The 26,596-nt window shown below is 46.7% G+C and overlaps 3 protein-coding genes across 6 annotated transcripts in view; 2 read left to right on the top strand and 1 right to left on the bottom strand.

The window, feature by feature from the left end:
• HTR2B (5-hydroxytryptamine receptor 2B) overlaps positions 1-26,596 on the top strand; it is a 176,970-nt gene that overhangs the window by 81,274 nt on the left and 69,100 nt on the right. The window lies entirely within an intron of this gene.
• On the top strand, positions 11-16,159 carry DRC9 (dynein regulatory complex subunit 9; the record flags this gene model as incomplete). 3 transcript variants are annotated; one of them, XM_083612932.1, is made up of 10 exons in its annotated part: positions 11-106; positions 2,798-2,939; positions 4,125-4,372; positions 5,192-5,320; positions 6,548-6,629; positions 8,139-8,300; positions 9,486-9,560; positions 10,886-11,017; positions 11,247-11,348; positions 12,613-16,159. In XM_083612932.1, 10 exons carry the CDS (start codon positions 69-71, stop codon positions 12,754-12,756), a joined length of 1,254 nt encoding a protein of 417 aa, XP_083469058.1. In that variant the 3' UTR covers positions 12,757-16,159. The 3 variants fall into 3 exon arrangements, with proteins under 3 accessions (XP_083469058.1, XP_083469059.1, XP_083469060.1); XM_083612933.1 differs by lacking the exon at positions 11-106 and having other exon boundaries at positions 2,667-2,939; XM_083612934.1 differs by lacking the exon at positions 11-106 and having other exon boundaries at positions 2,803-2,939; positions 4,102-4,372.
• LRCH3 (leucine rich repeats and calponin homology domain containing 3) overlaps positions 20,698-26,596 on the bottom strand; it is a gene marked incomplete at its 5' end in the record, with an annotated part of 83,514 nt that continues 77,615 nt past the window's right edge. For both annotated transcript variants that reach the window (XM_083612774.1, XM_083612775.1), the window contains one exon: positions 20,698-24,863. In XM_083612774.1, the coding sequence (XP_083468900.1) occupies positions 24,663-24,863 (201 nt within the window). In that variant the 3' untranslated portion in view covers positions 20,698-24,662. The remainder of the gene's footprint in view (positions 24,864-26,596) is intronic.

The raw sequence follows: 26,596 nt of genomic DNA, 5'->3' as shown, positions 1-26,596 counted from the left end.
ATCCTGGCAGGCGTCAACTAGGCCAGCCCTTCCCGGCGAGGACCTCTCCTGCCGCTTGAGGGGTAACCATGGCGACCACTCCGGGTCCCGCCATGGAGGCCGCCGGGTGAGTGTCTCGTGTGAAGGGAGGCCTGGCGGGGCGGAGCGCGGGGGTCGGAGCCCCACGGAGCGCTTCCTCAGGGTGGGCGCCGTGCCCAGGGGGCAATTTGAAAAGTGAAGAGGTCGCAGGATACTTACTAAGTTGGAAGGGACCCCAGAGGTCATCTAGCCCAACCCCCTTTTCAGTACGGGGGTCTCAGAATCGAAGAATCCTTCGTGTCAGCGATGCCGAATTGGGTTCAACAGCACTTAATTCTCCATTGCCTAGGAAGTTCCCCCTGGGGATTTGGGGTGAGGGGGTGGCATCGTCTGCCAGAGACAACTGCTTTTTCTTTTTCTTTTTCATACATTTTTATAAGGTTTTTTATACATTTCATTTCCAACATTCATTTAATATAACTTCTTATACAATATTTTAGACATTTTTTATACATTTCATTTCCAACATTCATTTAATATAACTTCTTATACAATATTTTAGACATTTTTTATACATTTCATTTCCAACATTCATTTAATATAACTTCTTATACAATATTTTAGACATTTTTTATACATTTCATTTCCAACATTCCTTTAATATAACTTCTTATACAATATTTTAGACTTCCATCAACCACCTCTGATAATTTCCCGTTCTTTATCACTTATTCTGCATTTTTTAATTCCTCTGTTACTCTTAATTATCATTAACCAATAATTCTCTTCATAGTCTTTCTTGCAATATTTCAGATAACCCTCCTTACAGAATTTCTTCTACTAGCATAATCTGTTCATTACAATTGCTTTTCAAATAATTCATATATTTACTCCAGTCTTCTAATAATCTCTGGTCCCGCAGCTTTCGAATCCTTCCTGTTAATTTATCTAATTTTTCAAAGCGCTGCAAGGCTTTCTTCTTCACGAGGGACATCTGAGACATGAACTTGGCGAAGGGCTCTTTCTGGGGTGTGTCTTGTTGCTGTTTTTAGACATCTTTGTGAGCCATCTCTTGTACTGGAATTGGGAGTGGGGCACATGTATTTTAAATAAAATTATATTAATAATATATATTATATCATATAATAATTGTATTTTATTAATATGCACACACATCCTCTCCCTGGTTTCCCACAGGGATCTGGTTAGCCCCTGTAAGAACAGGATGTTGGATTAAATGGGATTTTGGTCTGATCCAGCAGGATTCTTCTCACAGTTCCATTTAATCCTACTCAGCTAGGTGCTCCACAATGTTTGTTTCAATATACTAGGAATACGGTGTGCAGTTCTTCCTCAAGAAGGATATTGTAGAAAAAGTTCAAAAAGGTCCACCAAAATAGGATGGAGCAACTCCCCTATGAAGAAAGGCTGCAGCATTTAGGACTTTCTGGTTTAGAGAAAATGCAAGTAAGAAAGGTGGCATGATAGAAGCACCGTATTTTTCGCTCTGTAAGATGCACCTGACCATAAGACGCACCTAGTTTTTAGAGGGGCAAAGCAAAAAAAAATATATTCTGCACAGAGCATGTAAGCGGCTCTCGCTTTTCTTGCTTTAAACCCTTCCATCCCTCCTCCCGCTTTGCTGAGAAGCCAGCAGAGCAAGAGCGATAGCTGCACAGCGCCTCTTCTGGCTTCCCAGCAAAGTGGGATGAGGGACGAAAGGGAGCCCTTACAAGGGAGCGCTGAGCAAAGCCTGGCAGTGGCTCTTGCTGGCTTTTCCGGGAGGTGTGGGAAGGGACAGAGGGCAGCTGTCAGTCCCTTCTCCCACCTCGCAGAAAAGCCCCCAAGAGCCGTGCACATGCTAGGCGCGGCTTTTTAAAGAGCACGTGGCTCTTGCTGGCTTTTCCAGGAGGTGGGAGAAGGGACAGAGGACAGCCCGTCAGTCCCTTCTCCCTCCTCAGGGAAAAACCAGCAAGAGCCACACACACACTCTTTAAAGGGAGCGCTGAGCAGAGCCCAGGAGCCTGCATTCGCTCCATAAGATGCACACACATTTCCCCTTACTTTTTAGGAGGGAAAAAGTGCGTCTTATGGAGTGAAAAATACGTTATTTAAAAGTATGCACGGCCATCGCTCATAACTCTAGAACTTGTTTTTTTTAAAAAAGATTTTTATTGATACAACAAGAAAAAAGAAAAAAACAACACAAATACACACAAGAATAACCATAGACACATAATTTTCTTAGCAAACAATAAAACATATATTGTTTTATTTAAAACATCACAACTCTAGAACTTGTGAATCCCTCTAACGGAAGATTCAGGGCAGGTAATTTACACAGCACATAGTTCAACTGGAACTCACTCAGAGGGCAGTGACAGCTACCAACTGGGATAGCTTTAAAAGAGAATTAGATAACTTAATGAAGGTTATCAGGGTCTACCAGCCATGGTTGGAGGCAGTAGTGCTGAATACCAGTCACTGGATCCCACAGGAGGAAGAAAGGGCTCGTGCGCAGGTCCTCTTTGCAGGCTTCCCACAGGGGTCTGGTTGGCCACAGTGTGGACAGGATGCTGGACTGGATGGGCCATTGGCCTGATGCAGCAGGCTGTTCTTCAGGTCTTGGGGAGAGGCTTTTCTAGCTGATGCTAGCAGTGGAACTTGAAGGTGCAACGTTCAGGGCCCACACGCACAAAGCAGCAACCAGTTTGGGGGATGGTTGCCTTCTAGTATTCTGTTTGCATTCTAAATGGCGGATACTGTCTTGTTTGGCTAGGGAATTGACCATTCAGACACCAAGGCTCCTGCCTCTGGATGCGGTACGATTTTCTGCTCTGCTGGAGGACTGCGTTGACCAGCTTGCCATTCTTGGCTTCATCATGCCAGTTTCCTACGAGGGCCGCAAAGATGTCAGCGATGTAAGTACATCACAGACTTGTGAGAGGGAAACGGAGGATGCATTCATACTCTTTCCCCTGCCCCCACTATTATCAGGATCAGCCTGATAATTTTTGCCTAGCATCCTACTGTTCTGGAGTTGTCTCTTATTATTTTTATTTATTCTTTTGTTCTTTCTCACTTATGAAGTTAATCTCCCATAATGTTATAAATCATCCTGCTCTTGGGCAGCCCAAAACTTCATTCCACCTTATCCTTTGCCCTTGCCATCTTTCTCAACTGCTAACTCACAAAAAATATGAAGCTCGTAATATTGACTCAGACCAATAATGCATCTTGCTCTGTCCCATCTTCTCCAGGGGTTGAGAACCTCAAGCTTGGGGGCCAAATGCAGCCTTCCAGGCCTTTCTGTCTGGCCCTCAGAACTCTCACCAACCCCGATTTGGATGAAAAATGTTCCCCAACCCAATCTGCTTTGACTGGCAACAGTTCTCCGGGGCCTTTGAGGCAAGGTCTCACTAGCCTTGTCAGTCATGCAAAGGATGTGCTCTACTATGGAGTTTTCACCTCACCTCCAAACCAGTGACAACTTCATTTCCCCATGCAAATCAGTGTGCTTCAGGTGTGCATTCATGCAAGGGCAGAATCACATGACTGCTGAATGTTACAGATGTTCTGGCTGTGTTCGTCAGATTAAGCACTGCTCCATATTTCCCTCATTATACGAGATCTTGGTGGAGTGTCAGGCCTGACAAGCACAGCAACTCATCCCTGGTAGGTCTTGTCCCATGGATCAGTTGCCAGGACTGAAAGTCCCTGCCCCCCCACCACCACAGCTGTCTAAATCCCCAAGCAGGAGAAAAGTTAAGGAGAAATTTGTGCTCCGGAACAGCTAGAAGAGCCTCGATTAGCAAAACCGAGGCTCCATCTGGGTAATTTCAATGGTGGCTTCTGGTAAGCCCAGAAAGAGGGCAGGAAGGGAAGATCTCCCCACAGTTTGCCTGCAGCAACTAGTCCAACAAGGCAACCCAGTCAGATGGGTGGCATATAAATATTATTATTATTATTATTATTATTATTATTATTATTATTATTATTATTATTTATTAGGCTTCCTCCTGATCACATAACCACAGCTATGATTGCTTTCCTTCCTTCTCTTTTGTGCCCCTTATTTGCAAGGATCTCTTTTTGTTGCTCTTCAGCTTAACGATACAGAGATCCAGGGCGTTATTGCAAACCAGAAGGAGCTGAGCACGAGGTACAAGAACCTGATGGACGCCCGGGCAGAGAGTCAGGCCAAGATCCCCAATGAGCTGGGCAAGATTGCGGAACTTGGGCGGCAGCTGAAGGACACAGGCAATGAGCTGAAGAGGGCCAACTACCTTTTCACCATTGCCACAAAACAGAGTGCATTGTCCCCAGAGAACCTCAAGAAGATTCAGGCGGACAGGTGAGACCCTTTGGTCAGGCAATGGGACACAGGATGCTTATCTGTTGGGCTGAAATAACGACAGACAGGTAGCGAGTGTCATCTGGGAGGCATCTCCTGAGCAAATCTCAAGGAGCCTCTTTTATTGAATATTACAGCATTGCCACACATGTGCTTATTGCTGATTGGTTAACACAAATACAAAGCAAAGGTTGCATATAGGCATTAATCACCAATAGATTAAAGGGTGGGAAAGGGAACACAGAATTGGACAGGCGTGAAAACCTCCTTATTAAACTTTTACTAGTGATTGATATAGCATTCATCCGTAGATGTGGTCAACTATGCATTAAGAACAAGTCAGGTACGAACTCAATGTGAAGTGAACATTCTAAGGTGGTGAGTGAATGTCTTAGTATTGAACGGTTTGTGCAGCATCATATGCAGAAGTGAAGCTTTCCTTCACTTATCTGCCCTGAATACTTTCGAGTTCCGATTTCACAAGGAATTCTCACACTTTTATTTGAAGGTTTACACTCCTACCCAGAGTGCCTTTTTGAAGGCTTTCCCCCATACCTTGCTCCCCCTCGCCCTGAGCATGCGGTGGGGCTCCCTCCAGAGGTCAAGGCTATCCCCCCTGTGGGCAGCAGCTCCCTCAGGTCCACAGCTGGGGTGTGGGTGCCATGGGAGACTTCCCCTCTGCAACTGGCCTGAGTGCCCGGCCAGTGCTAAGTCATAAAGGGCCTGAAACGCGATCTGGTTGGACCCATCGCTAAATGGCTGGGAATCTCGCCTGTCATTTTGCCTACTGGGCTTAGCACTTCTTTCCTTTCCTGCCAGGAAATACACGAGCGACGTGATTGAAGACGTGACAGAGGAAATGCTGGCACTGGGAACCTTTCACTCCCTCCAGTTAGCTGTGGACCTGGAAAATGAAAAGAAGTTGAACCTCCATAACCTTGTCCTCAGGTTGGAGTTTTATTTTAGAAGCTGCCTCTTTTGAACTTAGGCTGACTAGCACAACATTGCCCACGCTGACTGACAGTCACTCTCCAGGTGCTCAGGCAGGGCCTCTCAGCAGCCACTAGTGCCAATCCTTAATATACGGAGAGAATGAGCCAAAGAGCTCCACCTTACAGCTGCTCCTCACACAATAAACGGGCGTTTGCTGTGGTTCCACCACTGTGTCCAGTGGAGTCTCACAGAGCAGGACCTGCCACCCTAAGGGCTCAGCGCCTAGGGAAGGTCAACCAAATATCAGGGAGTAAGGAACTACCAGAAGTGCCCCATCAGCGGATGTCAGTGATTGAGGTGGAGCATAAGGGATCAGATGCTCTTTTAGGTATTTTGGGATTTGTGAATTAACACGAGACCCTTGAACCTGACCCAGTAGTGAATTGGCAACCATCACAGCTCTCTCAGCAGCAGAGGGTCATGCTGCCAGTAATTTCTATTTATTTCATTTAATCTGCTCCTGTGAGCCATCTGGCCACTGCATTCTGCACTAGTTGTAATTTCTGAATCAGATACACATAAAGGTAAAGGTAAAGGGACCCCTGACCGTTAGGTCCAGTCGTGGCCGACTCTGGGGTTGCGGTGCTCATCTCGCTTTATTGGCCGAGGGAGCCGGCGTACAGCTTCTGGGTCATGTGGCCAGCATGACTAAGCCGCTTCTGGCGAACCAGAGCAGCAAACGGAAACGCTGTTTACCTTCCCGCCAGAGTGGTACCTATTTATCTACTTGCACTTTGACGTGCTTTCGAACTGCTAGGTTGGCAGGAGCAGGGACCGAGCAACGGGAGCTCACCCCGTTGCGGGGATTCGAACTGCCGACCTTCTGATTGGCAAGTCCTAGGCTCTGTGGTTTAACCCACAGCGCCACCCGCGTCCCCAGATACACATAAAGCCACCTTAATAATAATTTTAACATTTGATGTTTTACTGTGTTTTTAATATTTTGTTGGGAGCCGCCCAGAGTGGCTGGGGCAACCCAGTTGGATGGGTGACATATAAATCATCATCATCATCCTCATCATCCCATGGCCTGTTTCTTGAGTTTGATAAAGCATCTGCCAGTTTGCTGCCAACTGACCAGAGGGAACTCTGGGTGCATGCCCCAAAGTCCCCTTTCCGGCCGAAGTCTTGATGTGCCCCAGGAAACCAGGGATTTCCTTTCCCTCCCCTCTCGCCTTCTAGGGAAGAGATGGGCAGGAAGAAGATAAAGAGTCTCCAGAAGCAGCTCAGTGATGTCAAGAAGGAAAAGGAGTTTGAGCTACAGGTGAGCTTTAGGCAGTCACGCCCTTTAAACCCCCCTTTGAAATGCAGTATGAAATTAATAAAATTAGCACCAACAGGTGCAGCTCAGGCTGCAAAATGGGCTCTGCACAGCAGAAAGTTTCCAAATCTAGGGAATGCAGCAGAACACATAACTAAATGCCAGCATTTATTTGTGGATTTGGGGCTTCGATGGCTTTAAGAAAGGGTTAGATAAAACACCTGGAGGCTCAGATCTATCAGTGGACATTGGTCATCACTAAAAAGTTTTTTTCTGATTTGTTGTTCTTTGGGACAGGCCCCCCTTTTGCCGTTTTTTAAAATAGCAAGGTATTGTTGGAGCTGTCTGACAAGGCCCTCGTCTCCTGCCAGTAGGCAGGGCTGGTCTGGAGGGCTGCCCAGGCCCTCGCCTTGGGGAAGGGGTTGCATGATGCTGGCCCTGCCTACAGACCCAAAGGGAGGTTTGGGTGTTGGGGTTACAGCAACCAATCAGAATGCCCCCTGAGAGGCTTAAGAGAACCTCCATGTTCAGAATACTAGCTGTGTTATAGAGGAGGGATAACAAACTGAGGAGGGAGGGTGCTTGGTTGTTTCTCAGAGGCAACTGAGCCCGGTTCTGTTGGATACCCAGCACTGGGATCTGTGGGCCTTTGGTCTGATCTATTTTTTATTTATTTTTTGCATCTCATTTGCATTTGCTAACATCAGAGTCCAAGTGTCTCTGGCACTGAATTCTAGGACCTTAATAAAAAGCTACACTCCTCCTCCATGGGTCACAACTATCGTGGGGCTGGCACATACATGGACCCCTGTGCTGGCAGGACTCAGTTGCTAACCCCCTATTTCCAAGATAGAATTCCTTCCCATGTACTTTTAGCAGCTCTAGTCTCAGACCAAAGCCCTACCCCAGCTCAACCCACGACATAGTGCTGAAGGCTTTACCTGCTGAATGGAAAATGTGGGTATTCTGCAACAGTCTGTCCAGCACTAGCTTCAAACAGGCATGTTATAGTCAATGGATCCTGTCTGATCTTGAGTTTTCCTCTTTTAAAACTTACAACTGCCTAACAGGATGTTTATTTTTCAGCCCCAAATACAGTAGTCAGTGAGTCAGACCTTAGTGGCAAAACAGAAGTCACCCTTAAAGGCCTAGATATCCCCGAGATAGTCAACCTGTGTCTGGGTGGGCTCATTTTTTATAAAAGGGGAAATCCATGCATGTAGAAAAGTGGCACACCAGAGAAAAGGAAACTTTTGTACAGAGGAGCATTCAGTGATGTAAACCCCCATCTGGAGTGGTACAGTCCAGACATGTTTTCTACCCCAGTGAGAAGAAGGCTGGAATGTTTCATAGGACACACTGTTGAGTTGCAAGCCCATCCATACCCTGGCAATGCAAGGCAAGGCAGAAGCCAGTTCAGTCTTAAGCAGCACCTCTGAGGATGACCACAGACCAGCACATCAAGTCTCTTGCTTGTAGTCCTACCCACCCGCCCACTCTCTCATTCCACAGAATCGGAACGAGATGATTGCATACCTCAAAGACCAGCTTCAAGAGATGAAGGCTAAAACAGACATGGAGAATCGTTACGTCAAGAAGGACACAGACCTCCAGGTGGCTCAAACAAAGAATAAATGCTCTGAGGCCGAGAATGATCTGCAGAATGAAATTGAAGTAAGCACTTTCCCTTGGGCCACATGCATTCGTAGGGAGGTGGTCTGCAGTAGAGTGTGGGGCATGCCTTAGTGACATGTGTGGCCTCAGCATAGAGGCAGCCACTGTTCAGCGTCCTGGTATAGACTTTTCTCAGCAGCATAACCTGACTTTTGGTTGAGCATCCTCAACCCAAAGAGGACTGCTGTGTGGTTGCTCCAGAGGCAACCCAGGAATACTAACTATTTTGGAGAGCTGAGTCCTCCTGGTGCCAGAAACAAGGCTTGTGCTGAACCTTAGTTCTGATTAAGTGAGCAGCAGATGATCTAACTCCTGATCAAGTCAAGGGCTAACCTTGGTATTAATAGAAAACTACGTTATATCAGGTCAGACTGCTTCTCCATTCGGACTGGCAGAGGCTCTCTGGGGTCTTGGGCAGTGTCCTCCCCATCACCTAGGTAAAGGTAAAGGGCCCCCTGACCATTAGGTCCAGTCGTGGCTGACTCTGGAGTTGCGGTGCTCATCTCACTTTATTGGCCGAGGGAGCCGGCGTACAGCTTCCAGGCCATGTGGCCAGCATGACTAAGCCGCTTCTGGTGAACCAGAGCAGCGCACGGAAATGCCGTTTACCTTCCCGACGGAGCGGTACCTATTTATCTATTTGCACTTTGACGTGCTTTTGAACTGCTAGGTTGGCAGGAGCAGGGATCAAGCAACAGGAGCTCACCCTGTCGCGGGGATGCGAACCGCCGACCTTCTGATTGGCAAGCCCTAGGCTCTGTGGTTTAACCCACACCTGATCCTAAATGGCAAGGAGTGGGATTTGGGGCCTCTTGCATGCAAATTTAATGTTCTACCTGGCTCATATGCAGGATATTCTTCTTGGTTTTCACATTCAATAGGCTTAACTTGGTTCAACTGCCCAGTGTTCTCAGTTTCTATTGGTCTTCTTTCAACCCTCAATCACTGTATGGCTAGCCAAGTCATGACATGGGGCTGGCAGCAGTGAAAACAAGGGCAGAATTTAGAGATGGCATCATTGACCATTTTTTTGTACAACTATACTACGCCTGGACCATAAATTCACTCTGCAACATGGCATAGAGAGGGATGTGGTGTATGCACTCCCCAGGTCTTCAGGGGAACCCTCTTGCCATTTGCTTAGAACCAAATAAAGTTTGATGCAATGTCTTTCTCCCATTACAGAAATTGAGAAATCAAACTGAGCAGGAGATAAGAGTCCACATGGACATTGAGAATTTCCTTAAGCAGCAGCAAAAGGTAGGTGGCACAAAGCTTTCTGGTGCCCCATTGAGCTCAGAGATGTGAACCTGTGGCACTCCAGCTGTTGTTGGATTACAGCTTCCATCTATCCTAATGACTGTTCATGCTGGCTAGGCTGATGGAAGTTGGCGTCCAACATCTAGAGGCTACAGGTCTTCTGTCTGTGCTATAACTTTTTGTAATGCCATCCACGCTCCAGCCAACTGCTCGATCTACTTCCTTGTTCTTCAGAGGTTTATGTGATCCCCACCCTTAATCCAAATCATTACTTTCTATTGACATACACTTCCTATGGGCTGAGCTAGCAAGTGGATCCAGACCCTACGATATCTAAAGATCAGAGGCCTAGAACCCTGAGGCTGAGCTGTAGCACTTTAAACTGCACATGGCAGGTGTGTTTGTGTGTGCATGCGGCTCATACGATCGCTCTTCCATTCAAAATACACCCTGCACAATAGATGCCTTTTTACTTTGTACCCCATCTTTTCGGGCAAGCAGAATAGAGCTGCCAGCACACAAGTTGACCACCTCAGGGGCCTCAGACAGAAGATATCTTGGGGATGGAATCCATAGGGAACTTCAGATTTAGAAAGCATCTAAGGTGCTGCACACAGCAGCCTATTGCCCATTCCAGTTCCCCGTGACTCTTGTTTCTTCCCCTTATTGCTGCTCCTTACACACACAAGGGCACCACCTTGCATGCACAGATCATCCCTGTTCCCTTCAGTTGCTTTGTGTACATACAGGAAATGACACAGAGCTTTGGCTCTGAAATGGTGTTCCAACAGCAACAGAGTTAGACAAGGTGATAAGCTGATCATCCTGGAGAAGAGGAGGTTAAGGGGTGATATGATAGCCATGTTCAAATATATAAAAGGATGTCACATAGAGGAGGGAGAAAGGTTGTTTTCTGCTGCTCCAGAGAAGCGGACACGGAGCAATGGATCCAAACTACAAGAAAGAAGATTCCACCTAAACATTAGGAAGAACTTCCTGACAGTAAGAGCTGTTCGACAGTGGAATTTGCTGCCAAGGAGTGTGGTGGAGTCTCCTTTGGAGGTCTTTAAGCAGAGGCTTGACAACCATATGTCAGGAGTGCTCTGATGGTGTTTCCTGCTTGGCAGGGGGTTGGACTCGATGGCCCTTGTGGTCTCTTCCAACTCTATGATTCTATGATTCTATGAAATCCCCACCAAGCACCTCATTCTGCAAGTCCTCCAATATCATGTCATTGCATGAGGCACCGGGCTCTAAGCCATGCCCCGGAATGGTCAGGAGACAAATGCGGAGCGTTGTGAAGTGTCCACCTCTGTGTGTCGCAGAGCATAGAAGAGAAGCTGGAGTACTGGATGGACAAGTACGAGAGGGATACAGAAGCCAAGCAGCAAGAGCTCAACTCCCTGAAGGCCTCCAGAGCAGCTGACCAGGCAGCACTACAGGAACTGGCCAAGCAGGTAGGGAACAAAGCTGGTGCTGGGGCTACAACCATCTGTTCAAAGGTCAGGCTCCTCATTCCGTTGGTGATCCATGGCAGCTATATGTGGGGTCGCTCTATCCACACATCCTCACTGCTGCTCCAATTTGCTAGGAAGCTTAGAAAGCTAAGGAAGGAGTCCAGGGGTGAGAGGTGACAGCGAAAGCCCACCTCCAAGCTCAAGTTAAAGGTGTCTTTGCATTCTACAGTGTCTTATATGCGAACAAGCTATAATTGAGGACCGGAAGGAAAAGGAGAATGCAAGGAAGAAAGTAGAACAGGACGCTCTGGAGTTGAAGAGTATCCTGAAGGTAAGATGAGTCAATATAGCCTTACCTTTGGAGTCCTGGGACTAAAAATTGGAAGCGGGGGTGGGGAGAAAACCTCTTCCTTCACCATGTCTTCTGCCCCTCTCCCAACATGTGGAGCAGATCATCTCCTTTGCTTTGTATAGCTCTCCCCCCCCGCCCCGATGTTGCTGAACCACCCCTTGCTGGCCATGCTGACTGGGGCTGAGAGTTGCAATGCAAATCGCTTGGGGGGCACCCGGTTGGGGAAGGCTGCTCTTTCTCATGGCTTCCCCTTTCAGGGCTCCAGATCTCTAATCCTTTTATGTGCTTTAAAAATGTGCCAAGCGGGGGGCATGGTGGCAGAATCATCTGCTTCTGTAGGGGTGCTTGGAGGTTCTCTCCAATTTCCTCCAGCACTTCTCCCTAACCTAACAGCCATTTCCTCAGATAAGTATCATCAGCTAAACAAGAAGCAGGGTCTTCCCAGACCACCCTTGTATGGTAAAAGAGGCAGCCACAGATTGTGTTGCAAAGAACAGTCTTATCTAGGCAGAGACCAGCACTTTCAGTTCCATCAGCTGCAGGACTGGCCTGGAAGAGGGAAAAACATGCATATAGGAAAACAGTATTAAGTGAGGCCTGAAACACTGTGGGATCCATAGCCATTTCTGTAGCTCCTTCTAGCCAACAGTTAGCTAGGGTACAGCATGAAGTATAATTTGTTTATCAGTTGTTTACATGGATAGCAGACCTTGCCGTACCACATTAAGAAGCATATTTGAACAAGTGCAGAATCTGCTCATCTAGGCATGACCATATCGCAGAAGTGAGAAGCAGCCTTGTGTTTGGCTTCACGGATAGCCAAAACCCAATCCTAGCCACCCATTTGCTCTCCTCAGTGCAGCAGCAGCAGCGTGCCTTTGGATGTTGGCTGCCCAGGGACATTCTGCAACAGATGTCATTTATTTCCCACTCAGATGCTTTCTTGGAGCGTATCCAAGGCTGCGCCTTTCTGGAGCTTGAGCTGGCAGTGATGGGATAAATGTGGGCATTAGATGCTGTGGCTGACTTGGAGCAGACAAGCAGCAGATGGAACACTGGACTCAAGCCAGCCCTGCTTCATTAGAGAGGTGGGGGGAGCAGCCTAGGGGAACTGGGCTTGTTGCACAGCAGTCATTTCTGGGAGCCCATTTTTGGCAAAGCTTGAGCAGCAGCTGGAAGGTAGTGTGGGCACCCAGTGTCTTCTTCCTGCATGCACAACCCTTCTCCTCTTCCTTGCTTTCAGCTGCAGGCCTGGTGGAGAGGCATGATGGTCCGCAGATTCCTTGGCCCTTACAAGGCCCTCAAAAAACTCTGGGAAGAAGAGCAGCCGCCCAAAGAGAAGGGGAAGAAGGGCAAAGGGAAACCTGGAGCGAAGAAGAAAAAGTGATGGGAACAGAGCCCAGCTCCTGCGCCATCTCCACATTAGGCGTTTGGGCAACACGGTTTTGTGGGATGAAGGAACGGGACAATTGTATGTCTTTGCTGAAAGGATCAGAATTAATAAAAGAGCTTTTAGCACTTGGCTCGAGGCAGCGAGATCTTGCTTTTTGGTCCCAGTCAGCAGAAGAGCATTGAAGCTGCTGGTTCTATTTTTCTTGCTTTGAAAGTGAACAGGCCATACCAACATTTTGTGTTTATTACCCTGGACCATACGATGCAATCTTGTATCTTGTCTCCCCACCCTCTGCTCGAGCTCAGGAAAGCTGTAAAGAAAAATGGTCTGTCATCTCCATAAGATTGCTCGTGTAAATTACCTTTTTAAGCTTTAACTGCATGGAGACATACCATGAAGAATGTCACTGGTGATAAGTGGACATCAAGGGTGCCAAACAGAATAAAATGTGTGTGTGGGGGGGGAGCAGATACTGATGCCCCAGATAATGAATCACAAGACCATTTAAATGGCAATGTCCATCAATTGGGGGGGGCAGCTACCTCAATTTTTTTATTGGGGGTGGTGGTGGCTGAAGTAACCTTGGACCCTAGGTTTCTATATATTGGACATGTACTTGAAGACCTTAGAAAACTAGCAAAACCAAGTAGTTATTAATATGACAACTACTCTAATAATCACACATGCTGCATACGCAGAATAGGATCCCAACTCGATTCTACAGGAACTTGATGAGCCCTTGGGAGCAGCAACACATTTGATGTTGTGATGTTGAACAAGCAAAGGAACATGGCTGCTCAACCTCCCTCTCCCAGGAGAGAAGCAATCAAGGGCACGTGAGAGACTGGACAAACCCACTGCAGAATAAATGCTTCTGTTCACAAACACAGGTTTTAAAGCTTCAGCCTTTATTTCAAATCACCCAGGTTTGAAGTTTATAATATCATGTGCGCTAGAAATTGACTGGTAGCATACAGGCAATTTAAAATAAAGTACATGATATTATGATGTTTATATAGTCTTTGAAAACTATGGAATGTATTTACAGACATACAAATACAGGAAAGAACTTCTTAAAAAATCCTTTAGCTATACTACTAATTACACGTTTACAGTCTGGAGAAACAACAAGAGTGAAGTCTTCATCCTCTGGGCTTTCTGCTGAGTGCCAGCCTAGAGGAGTATGAATATGTGAGAGCTGGAGTGCATTGAAAATGGAGGCTTTCAAATCTTCTGCAAAACATGCTTAGGAAAAAAAAACCCACCCAAATTTACAGGATATCCCTCCCACTGCCCAAAAAACAAAATTAAAAGAACCATTCCAAGACATAATAGCACCGGACATTACTGAACAGTCATGGAAAGATTCCTTTAAATATTTTGTGGCAGAGATTTGTCAGGAAAAGCTCCTGCACAAGCCCTCACAGAGGAGAGTTGGCAAGAAGCTGTTCTCTTGGGCACATTTAATGAACTGCGGCAGAAGTCAGTGCATTTGCTTTTCCTGCGAGTCTGCCTTCTCTGATTAACCAGCAATGAAAAGGAAGACAGATACTCTCCATCTACCCAGAGGTGAGACTGCAATCCATCCCTAGGACAGGCAGAGGCTATTGGGCCTGAACTAGCAAGAACTTGCAGGGACTAGTTAGAGCAACAAGGTGAGTTTGCCTTCCATGGAGCAAATTAGTTTTGACCCCCATCTTAATGTCACTATGTGGTGGGAATCAGAAAGCTGGACAATGTCTACTTAATACAGTGTGTTTTGGTGCCCACTGGGACTGGCAGGGTGGGGGGCAGACAGGCCAACTGTAGGGGGGGACAGATACAGTGAAATGCCCAGCCAATTCTTAGTGGATATACAAGAAAGCAGGGTGGTTGGGAGGGCACACTGAGGTTGGGGGGACAGTGCCCCACTTACCCTAACACAGGGTTTCCCAAACTTGGGTCTCCAGCTGTTTTTGGACTTTAAGTCCCATCATCCGTAGCTAGCAGTGCCAGTGGTTGGGGATGATGAGAGTTGTAGTCCAAAACTAGCTGGAGACCCAAGTTTGGGAAACCCTGTTCAAAGGGATGAGCCAACACTGGATGAAGGATGGACTCCATAGCCAGTGTTCACGGGACAAGCAGGAGAGATCTAGCTTGCCCACTGAGTGTGCTGCATAAATTATTGTTCACTGGGTCCTTTCAGACAACCAGCTTCACTTGGGATAATATGATTGTGCACGCAACATCTATAGTTTCCCAAATATCAAGGGGGGGGGGGTTGTATAAAGCTTTCAACCTTACTTTGCACTGTTGGAGGAAAATTGAGACCAAATTATGCAAACAGCACAATCCTTTGCTGGAGCAGCCTTGAATGAATGATACCCCTTGCAAGATGGAAATAAAAGTGTCAGTTCTGGAATGGAAAACCACCTGATTCTCAGAATAGCCACGTTTGCCTGGGACTGCTTGTGGACAGGTAACAAAAACAGAAGGATTTATAGGAACCCAACAGCAAACACCATTTCTGGAATGGGGGATCTCTTGCACTGATATTCCCCAGAAGAGGACAGCCATCTATTGTTGCTTCAACACACAAAATAGAATTCTATACACTTTTCTTAAAAAACAAAAACTTTTTTCCACTGAATACAAGGAAAAAATTGCACATAAATATAACAAAACACAAAAATTCCCAAGCCATTTAAAACTAGCAACAGAAAACTCAAGTGGTTTTTCTTTTTTGGTATAATACATAAAACATGCCATCGGCTGAAAGGACCTGGATTTCCTTCACGCTGTTAATGTCCATTCATGGAACTCTTGCCATCATGAGATTATAATAAAGTGAAGAGACAAAATGACGCCGCAACACAAAACAGAGCATTTGTTTTTCTAAAAAGCATGTCATATGCTTTAGCCCTGGTCATAGGTGGTGATCTGCGTGGGAGGCAATCCCACCGTATTGTGCTTAATTATTTCCTGGCAGTTATACCCCTGGGCATTACTGACTGCCCAGGCAGAACAGCCCCCAGCTTACCAGCAGACCCACTGCAGCCCCACACAAGGGCAGCTGCATGTCTCTGGTAGGATGCAGTCCTTTCTGGGTCCTCTCGCAAAGCATGCTAAGAATTTCTGGCCCTTAAGGGCTTCGGCCAACCACTTGCATGTGTCCTGCTGGAATGGGCTGGGAGCTTCAGCCGCACTACCAAACGTTGCTGCTTTTCTCCTGCAGTTAAAGGTGACCTACACAACCGGGCTGCAAGAAATACCGTTTCTCAACCCACAGTAATATACAGACTGAGCTGCCTGGGTAAAGGATTGACCTTGACATGGTAGAAGATGTTTTTACAGTATACGGTGATGAACTTGCTCATTTTTGGTAACTGGGCTGAAGCCTACAAACTGTTATATGTTTTTTTAAAAAAGAAAAAGGTGTGGGAGTGAAAGACTAACCTTCATGAAATCTCTCCTCTCTTACCCACCTCGCTATGCTAAGTTTGCTTCCCTCCACTTTGAGACGCTCCTGCTTGCATAAATAACAGGAAAGCCAGAGATGTGTACGAAACAAGTGGATGAGAATTGGTGAGGCAGGCACTGCAGCAGAACTGGTGAAGCATCTGAATCAGAGCTCCGCGAGGTGGCAAACGGAAACACAAAGGAAACCGGGAGAGGGCTTTCAATGCTGCTATTGCATCTGATGTAGTTCCTCAAGAATTGCTTCTGGCCGGCAACACCGCACCCACAAAACACGGCACGCCCAGCATCAGCAAAGAGGCAGGCAGTCCTGTGGCCCATCCAGCACCTGCAGGACTTGAGGCCGTCCAAGCTAGAAGAAAACACTTGCTTCAACCACATGCTACTGTTTTGCTAAAAATATTCTTCATGTGTTTCAGAGGAGAGTTGGGAGCCAAGGGTCATGAAGCAAAAAGGAACTAAGCAGCCTGCAAGGACACGAGAGCCTAGCAAGGCAAAATTAAGCAGGAAAATGACAATTTGTGCTTTGTTTCAGCACAGCGCCACCCGGACACTTGGGGAGAGGAAATGCATGTCAAAAGCAAAAACACAGCCAGCCTGAGGTTCTTTTCCAGATTCCTCAAAATCCATTGTCTACACATGTCAGCTGAACTATTCTATCATCTCCTCCTGCTATCCGTCATCACATTCAGTGTTTTCTGCTTTATTTTGTGAACCTCACATACAGGCCACGAGGGCCTCTCTTCCCCAAGAATCACTGCTGAGAGCAGTGCCTTACATGGGCGCCACAAGAGAACATACTGCATGGAGGCAGCCAAAGATTTCGCTGCCCCCAAGTACCCCCCCCCAAATCCTCTGTGATACTGCAAGGGGCTATAGGGTGTGGCTATGAAGCCAGCACACAGGCTTGCTCCCTGCTGCCCAAATATTGCTCACCTATGTGATGACATGGTTTGCTTCCAGCCACATTCTGATTACTCAAGCTCCCTCCCTACGGTCCTTCTCAGTCACAGAATCAGCATAGTGCTTCAGTACATGACCACCAATTCCCATAGCTGGCTCCATCTGGAAATCTGTTAGCATCAGGGGGAGGAGATAAGTGTCTGAAAGGCATTCCAGTTGGAGAAACAAGACATGAACCTCAAATTGCCCATGATAAGGCAACATCTGGGGCAGGAGTGAAGATGCAGGAACTGCACGACTGCCAGTCTGCACCTCTCAGCTCATTTTTACGGTGCTTGCTGGGCAGATCCAGTCTTCAGGCACTGCTAACATGGTTTTCATTTGCCCCTGCACACTTTCCAAAGCTACAGGTTTTGAACACATGAGAGAAGCAATGAATAAAGGGGAAGGGTAGATGGCAGAAGAACGCAGAAAAAGAAATGCTTGATTAACTTCATGAAAAGAATTACCCTTAAAAACTGTTCTTTCAAATCCACCAAAGAGCACTTTTTTTCTCTTTCTGCAACAGAGCCACTGGTCTCCGTTTACTTCAATAATCCACTTTCCTACCCAGTTAACAGATCATTTTTGAAAAGCACAGGTCAAGGGCCCTGCTATTTTACCTCCAAACAGCAGTTTCTTTGTAGGATGATTTGACAATGAAAATTAAAAGTCGTACCAGGAATTGCTCTTTCAGGAAACCGCGAGTTACCAAGTTACGAGTAGATGGGTGCTACAATTAATTTCTTGCGCTGTGCTGGGACACAGAATGCCAGAGGAAGAACCTGTGTGAAAAAGTATTCCTATACATACGTCCGATGGGAGTGATGTTGAAGCGAGAACATAACCTAACTCTTAGATGTATGCTTCCAAAGTCCTGGCTGAGGAATATGTGTGTGTTCAGGTGGGTCTAATCCGCAAGAAACGCCCTGTGTGCTGAAACGAATGAGAGCATTGCAAAAAAACCAAAAGATATTTCCTATCTGAATACGACATACTAGCCACCCCAGAGTTTTTTAAACATATGGTGTTTCTCGGGGGGTGGGGGTAGTTTCAAAGGCTCCCACCCGCTGCCCCAATTCTACTGTGACCTTATTGAGAAATGAATCGGAGAGGAGGTGAAATCTGCCCCTGGTTCCCTCCCACGTGTGCAGGCAAAACTCACTTTACAAAGAATTCTTTTCTCTTTAAGTTCAATGGAAACTTTTGTGACCTCCAAAAAAAGTGGAGAAATGAAGCAAAAATTATTCCCTTCAGGAATCCCGGATACAGATTTCCTCCTTCGAACGCAATGGTTGCCTGTGTCTGGACACGCTGCCCCAGCAGTCAAGTCCGGGCATTCTTCGGCTTGGCCAAGGACAAAGCAACAAGGTCTCGGGGGTCACTACACAGCAGCCAGCTGATTCTGCTGCTGCTGTTGCTGCTGCTGGTGGTGCTGCTGTTTTGGGGGGGCCCGCTCCAGAAGTGCCTGTACAGTCTCTGCCACTCGCGTCAACCCTCTCTCTTCTAATATGTGCAGAGGCAAACATAATCGCTCCTACATGGGAAAACACAAAAAAGACATAAAGGAAAAAAAAGGGATGAAAACTAAAACAACGCAAAAAAAGGAAACTAAATTAAAGCAAATGTGTGTGTGTGTACGTGTGCCAAAAATGGAATGTTATAAAATGAGAGGGTGGTGCAGCTCAGCGTTGGAGCTCATGGTCTGCATGCAAAAAAGTCCCACGTCCAGCCCATTGCATTTCTACTTCTAAAGGAGCCTCTTCTCTGCTGCTCAGCCTATGCAGAGCCGGCTTAACACGGACCAGTGCTCTGAATTAGAACCCAGGCAGCTTCACATGTTCAAGCCTCTCAGCTGTGGCAGCAATTAAGAAGCTGGCTCTCAGTATGCCTTTGCGGGGGGAGAACTGTGGGGTTTTATTAGAATCTAAACTTTCATTTTGGGACCTTTGAGGTTACACCTGAGAAACGCAACGGTCCCAAGCACTAAAGGATGAAAAATGCAACCACTGTGGTTTCTAATGCACACAATTTCTCAGTCAGTAGGACAATATTTGTCCACACCCCACCCCTGGCAATCAAATGGCTGGTTCTGGTTCTTTTTTAAAGCTGAAGGCGATCACTGGGCAGCAATACTATCCCGGCAGAAATGCAATATGTAGTTTGGTACTTTATGAACATGGAAGTGACGTGCAAATGTGGCATGTGGCATGCATGCCAGCCAAGGTCCTTCTTTTCAGGATGCATTCCTAAGGAAACACATCTCTGAGCTGCCCACCGCTGGATCGGACAAACAGCTGCATGTGTGACACAGTGAACAACAAGCCAGCCAGACTCCAGGACAGGAACTTTATTTAATCAACATGTTAAAAAAAGAGCAACCGACAATCAACCCCCCCATCCCCCGCAAACAAGACACACACATATATAAAAGGAGAATTATAAAGGTGAACATGAAGGGGAAGAGGAAGTCTTTTTTTCTGAAGTTGGATGGTATTAGACGTACACTTTATATGCAAAACCTGGTACAAAAGAGTACAAGCCAAAGAAGCACTTTTCGTTTGCATAACATGTGAATGAGGGGAGATGGCAGGAATTTGGAAAAAAAATAACCCTTTCTCACACACTAGTTAATACCTGTTTAAAGATGATGGCTAAACAAGCAAGAGAGACTGGAGAGGAGTCAATACAAGAGTTTGGAATGCTTTTCTTTACGCATTTCCAGCATGGCAACATCTCCCCACTCCCTTCAATCAATTCACAACTAAGAAAGTTGGTTTCATTGAGCAGCCCATTTATTTTCACAGGCACTCATTTCTTTTAAAATATTCCTAAAACTACCCCCAGTAGAAACAGCTTTAAAAAAATATACAAACTACAGTGTTCCAACACGCATTTATCCACGTAACTGAGGTGCTCTGTTTCCTTGACTAATTCAGGGTCGACTCCTGTACCCCCTACTCCTTGCTCGCCTGTGAAACTGCTATTTCTGAGCGGTCAAGAGGCAAGTTTTGGGACTCCTCTGAGAACACACTGCAGGTCTGCGGTCAAATACACACACAAACACACACACCCCAGAAGAGCAGGGGCATTAGTCTGTAGCAGCAGAAAGTGCATGAGCACCTTAGAGACTAACATTTACTGAGGTATCAGCTTTTGAAGGACACAACCTGCTTTATACCGTATTTTTCGCCCTATAGGGCGCACCTAGGTTTTTTTTGTTTTTTTTTGGGGGGGGGAATAAAGAAAAAAAATTATCCCCCCCCCCAGGCGCGGGGCTGGGGCAGGGGAAGCCCGAGCTTCCCCCGACCCCAGAACAGGCTGCTATCCACAAGCCTTGGGAGACTGCGGGAACTCCCGCCGGTCTCCCCAGGCTTGCGGATATCTGCCCAAAGCCCGGGGCGCGCTCCGCTGTGCTCCCCGGGTTTCGGGCTGCAGGCTGCTATCCGCAAGCCTTGGGAGCCCGGCGGGAACTCCCGCAGGCTCCCAAGGCTTGCGGATAGCTTCCTGAAGGCTAGAGAGCAAGAGGGGTCGGTGCGCACCAACCCCTCTCGTTCTCCAGGCTTCAGCGAAAGCCTGCATTTGCCCCATAGGACGCACACACATTTCCCCTTCATTTTTGGAGGGGAAAAAGTGCATCCTATAGGGCGAAAAATACGGTAACTGTCAGGTGTAAAACTCAAGCCACTCTTGAGTATCACATTCCCCAGCCTGACAGGTGACGCGTTAGCCTCAGGGCCGAGGTGACAGTTGCTAAGCAGATGCCGCCCAGTCTAGGAAGGGGCAAAAGGAAGGCATTGTGGAGGGAAGTGGGCACCCAGGAAACTCTTAAAGGCGGCAGTGGAAGAGGCTTGGTGGCTGTGCCACATAGGAGGCGACTGAGAGCAGAATTTGCGGGGAGGGACCCCAAGCGCTCGTGACATTTAGAGCCTGTAGCTCTGTGATTATTGCACAAAACATAAGAGCTCATTGTGGGAAAATGCTGTGATTCAGCCGGCTAAAGCTGAAACACCAGCATCCTGGCTGAACGATGGTCAAGGGCACCATTTTAAAAGGTATGGGAGCACCACCATCCCTCTTGAAAAAGAAGATACAGTGCTCTACTGCAGCCTTCACCAAGCTGCTGCCCTTCAGCTATGCCGGCTGGGACTGATGCGAGTTGTAATCCAAAACATCTGGAGGGCACCAGGTTGGCAAAGGCTGCATGCTGGCTTCAATGCAAAACTGTTCTGCGTGGGCTGGCCCACCCGTGAAAATCCTGACAACCCCATTGGAATAGCAGGGATTATCTCAGCAATCAGGTGGTTTGCAAAAACTGGACGCATGCACTCACTGCACGTGTTGCAACTCTTGCAGGAGCAAAGAATACATCTGCTTGAGAAACGTGTCTTTTTATTTTTTTTAAAAAGGTTGCTAGCCCTTATGGCTGTGAAGATATGCTTGATGTACATTTTGGGAAATGACTGCTGGAAATCTCTGAAGGTGGCTGAGTAAGATTTCAGCCAGCAAGACATCAGTGCCATGTACAAATCACTGCTTTTTCCCATGGCTGGCAAAACCAGAATAAATTATGCAAGCCTCTCCAATCCACACAATTTTATACAGGTTGCAGAATTCTGGGTGCAGAATTTTAATTCTTTTCATCGCAGAAGACAGAAGTCACCTAATGAACCCTGTCAGCCGAAGCCTGAGTCATGGGGTTCCTTCTCCTCCTCACTCCCCCCACCCGTCCCCTAAAATTGGCTTAAGGGGGGGTCAGGAGAACCCCAGAACATTGTGGAGGAGGGAGGAGGCATAGTTCCATCTGACAAGCTGATAGGCTTGCACAGGTGGAACATCTGTAACAGAACGACACTGAATCCCCCACACATTCCTGCTTTGGCACCTGCACTTTTAGTGGTCTATCAGCGCACCTGATGTGACTATGATAGCCTCCTCCACATACACAATGACATGCAGAAAGCTTGGGATTTCTGGCAAGCAGAGCAGGCAAACCAGGCACTCAGCCTCAACGCTACCTGAATTCAGCAAAATGCCACTATAAACATGGACTAAAGGGGATCAGAAAAAGGTAAAAAAACAAACAAAACCCAGACCTAACTCAGGTTAGCCTAAAGTGAGCAGAGGCCAGATATAATCATAGCTACACCTGCAGTATTGGACCAAACATTTTGAGACAAGGAGGATGAGCGCAAAAATAATACTCATTCATTCAAAGAGGAGAAAGGTCTTTTGGTAACACTGTCTTCTAGAATTCACAAAGGCAGGAGTTCTGCTTGCTAGGAGCCTTCCCATTTAGGAATCAACAGTCATAAAGCACTCTGGCCAGTCATTAATTGACAGAAGAGGCCAATTCAAGAGCTATTCCAACGCATGCAACAAGGTTAGAGCATGATGTGTCTGTTCATGAGCCTAACTGCATGTGTTCAACTTTCATATTCTTATTTTCACATATGGAGAGCAACTTGCTGCTCTGACACTCATTCTAGGCCTAAGATGTCCCCCTACTTTGTATTTGGTTACAGCAGTACTTAAATGTGCACATTCTTAAAAACGTAACTGAATTGGTTCTTGCTTTGTGGAGCTTTTGGCTCCCAGCCAACCAGAGCAGGACAAATCCTAAAAGGTGTGAATGGAGGACTGCCAGGCTGAGGCAATTCCAATGGTGCACCTCCCCAAGGCAGAAGGGCAAACGCTTGTGCTTTGAGATCCACGTTAAGAGCAAAGGTCTCCCTGAGAAAGCAGGAGCAGAGTGCATGGATAGGCAAGAAAGGCTGAAGCATCAACCTGGCTGGTACCTGAGCTACACAAAACAAGACGAGCCAAGAAGCCATTCTGTAAGGCTGGCTGAAGGTGGTGGAACGAAGCCTCGGTGCTCCATCCATGGGGAGAGGGAGCTGTTAAACTGGGGGGTGGGAGCAGGCAACTGTCTGTCAAAATCTTAGAAGCCAGACTGAGCAGGGCTTCCAGGGGCTAGAGCTTCAGTGGGTTAACTTACTTACTTTCTCCACCCCTGGTTTTATTACCCCACTAGACCCTTTCAAGGCTGAGCACCAGCAGAAATATTTGGACCCCAGCTTCACCAAACCACAAGAAGGACAAATGCCATCAGCCCCAAATGGGAACTGTCCAGCTTGCTGAACACTGTTACACATTGTTCTGTCTATAAACATGAAAGCACCTAATTAATCAATAACAGTGTGAACGGTATTTCAGATAAGGCGCTGCTCCTTAAAAGTGCTGTCACTATTTATTGGAAAGCTACAGGACTGGTATTAAAGCTGAGGATTTCAACAACTTGCTCATGTGCATTTGCTAGAAAGTCGAAGGCCTCTCACTCTTAAATTCTTTGTGACAGCAGAGATCAACTGAGAAATCCTAACGGTGAAATAAACAAGTCAATACATTTTGTGACATTGGCACACATGTGTGCAAATATGAATGTGAGCCCAGAAGGAGGTGAGGAAACGCAAGGCAAAGGGTTGCATTTTCCCAGTGCTACACATCACCAGTAGCTGAAGACAACACTAACAGCTGGTGCAGACAGGATTAAGGTAGCAGTCTTGCTGGTACAGATATTTGCTCACACTAGCGGTCGGCTCAGACTGAGCAATGTAACAGCAAAGAGGAACTTGTGTAAGTATTCTAAATAGAGATCACTAGGAAAAAAATGGCATGCTGTGGATTTTCTGGTCTAAGAAGATGAGAAGCCATTTTTCATGAGCCCCTCCTGCATCGTAGACCATCAGTGCAAATGCTATTTGGGTGGATAATGCCACTGTAATAAAACCTGCATTGGCTGTAAAAACCTGCAATCTCCACATTCTGCTGTGCAATACAGCCTGCTCTGCAAATCTAGCGGTGCCTCAGAGACAGGAAGGAATATTCCTCATCAGCACTGCTTGAAAATAAGGCCTCTGATGCTTAGGCTGGAGGTTTCTGAGGAATTCTGAACAATCGCCACTTTTTGTTTTAAAAACGATGGTGGTATTCCTAGCATTTGGAGAAAAAGGTGAAGATGCATTTCATTGTTTGTTTAATCCTTAAGAAACTAAAGGAGGTCTAGATGGAAAAATCTTATGGTGAGGGAGTGTCTCCCTTCAACACTGTATCCCGGTTTTTCAAGTGTTCCGTGAGTTCCAAGAATCAAATGTCCATCACTGTCTCTACCAACCCTCCCTCCCAAAGGAAGTGGGTGAACTTCCTGTTCTACAAAAATATCCACCGTTGTGCAATTAAAATAGATTTCTACAAAGTGTAACCCCCCCTTCTGTTTTGCATAAAGTATTCCAGCCACATAATATAAGGGAGCTTTCACTTATCTAACAGCAAATTCTGCCTGACTAGGTCATTATCAGCAAGAGAGTTTTTCACATCACACAGAGCAGATTGCTGGTGGATCAGGAACAACGTACACATACAAAATTCTCAACTGAAACACAGACCGTTTACCAACCGCTTGGAAGAGCTGGAGTTAAGTCCATGGCACCCTTGAGCTTTAGCTAGAGGAAAAAGACCCAGCGATAGAACACACAGAGCATTAGCATCAGAGCACAGTAAAATGCCGCAAAGCCACACAGCTGGGTGGAAAGGGAGACAAGATTCGGTTCTTCTGAATCTGCCCCCAGAGAAAGAAGAGATTCTACTGTCCTTTTAATGCTGAGGTTTAGCTGGAGAATGTCAGAAGGGGAACAGAGTTTGTCCTGTCCAAAGTGTGAGCAGGAAGGGAAAACAGACAGAAAAAAATTAGCGTCAGTCATCAGTCATGCAAGAATCCATGAAGTAGACAAGAAAGCCCAGGGTCATCCATTTCTCACAAAAGGGTCCTTCAGTGTTCTTACCTCTATTCTTATATTGCTGTTCAGTTGGAAGAAAACAGCCATAAAACATACTGGCACAATCAGGCCTTCATTTTTCAGGAAGGGGTGTTATTTAAACTGGGAGCGTGGTGCATGGAAAACACCCCAAAAGTGCACCCATTTTTGGTTGGGAATGCAAAGTTGGTCTCTGAGTGTAGTATCCTGCATAGGTAAACCAGTGTACCGTCATGCAACACGTTTCATTTTCATTTTTTTTTTAAAAAAGTTTGCAATTTTTGGACTTTTCACTTTTCTCCCGGCAGAGGTGGTGGATGGTTGTGAGGGTGCAAAGCACATCAACCCCCAAATGGGTTTCTGTCGCACTGTGCCCACTAAATCACTTAGCTAAACATGGGCATGCGGGCACGGCAGAAGGGGAATGTGGCTCTATGCAAGATGCTACCTTTAGAGAACAGCTTTAAAAAGGGATCTCATCTGCCCTCTCAAAAGGTAAGTATTTCTACATAGGACCATGCGAACACCTTTCTCTTTATTACTGCTACAACACAAACCCAACAGGAGGCACCACATGCCTGTCCCAGGTCCAACACAGTGTGTGTGTGTGTGTGTGTGTGTGTGTGTGTGTGAGAGAGAGAGAGAGAGAGAGAGAGAGAGAGAGAGAGAGAGAGAACACCAAGTGGTACTTGGTGCAGGATCTCTTATTGCCATCACTGCCTGACATGTTCCCCAACAGTGAAGACTATGGACCAGATCCTGTTTTGCGTAGAGCTCTACAAGTGCTTCAGAGTCTCTATAAACTATAAGCAGCAGCAGTTTTTATTTTAAAAGGATAAAGGATCCCCATTTCTCTAGGTGTAGGATCTTAGTTATGTCAAATTTGCACAGATTATGGGTAGGATTCACCTCATGAGGCCCGTCATAGGAAATTGTGCACCGATACTTCCACTTGTGCAAAAAGGCATTTCCGCCCTGACCTTGGCTCTGAGTGGTCAGAAAGAACCCCAGAACAGCGTGCGGACAGAGGGGAAGGCGATGTGATATTGTTCTATCTGGCAACCTGGAGTGCGTGTGCTGATAGAAAGATTGGAAGGGTGCAGTGCTGAATCCCACCCTATGTGTATTCTTGGTTATAAGAAATATACTTAATTAAGCTTCCTCAAAATTGTTGGGGGATATATTCTCAAAATAGCCAGACTTCAGTTTGAGCATCCTTTGTTATGCTGAGTTGGGCAAAGTGCTGGATAGGTCACTGGTGTCAACCCACAAACTCCCAGACATCAGAGCAATGGCGTAAGTGGCTGGTCTCTGGCTCCCGGGTGTCTCCCACCCATCTCCCCAACCCCTGTCCTCACTCCTACTCAGTGGTCTTGGGGCCATCAAGCATGACTCTTGCTCTTCCTTGTGATGGCCAGCACCAACAATGCCTTCAGGTCACCCACTGAGCCCCAGCAACATCCTTGGCTTGAACCTACTTGGCACTTTCGGCTTCAGCCTGGTCTACACGACCTTCTGCTTCTCTCCGGTCTGCACCAAAGCTGAACTGAAGCAGATTCCCCCAAGAACTTGAATGAAAAGGCAAGCAAAGAAAATGGCTTCTAGCCTCATCAGCTCAGCCA

Source organism: Podarcis filfolensis, assembly GCF_964270895.1.
Source record: "Podarcis filfolensis genome assembly, chromosome: 5".
Classification (NCBI taxonomy): Eukaryota; Metazoa; Chordata; class Lepidosauria; order Squamata; family Lacertidae; genus Podarcis; species Podarcis filfolensis.
The sequence above is the reverse complement of the archived record's forward strand: the minus strand, read 5'-3'. Positions and strand labels throughout refer to the sequence as shown.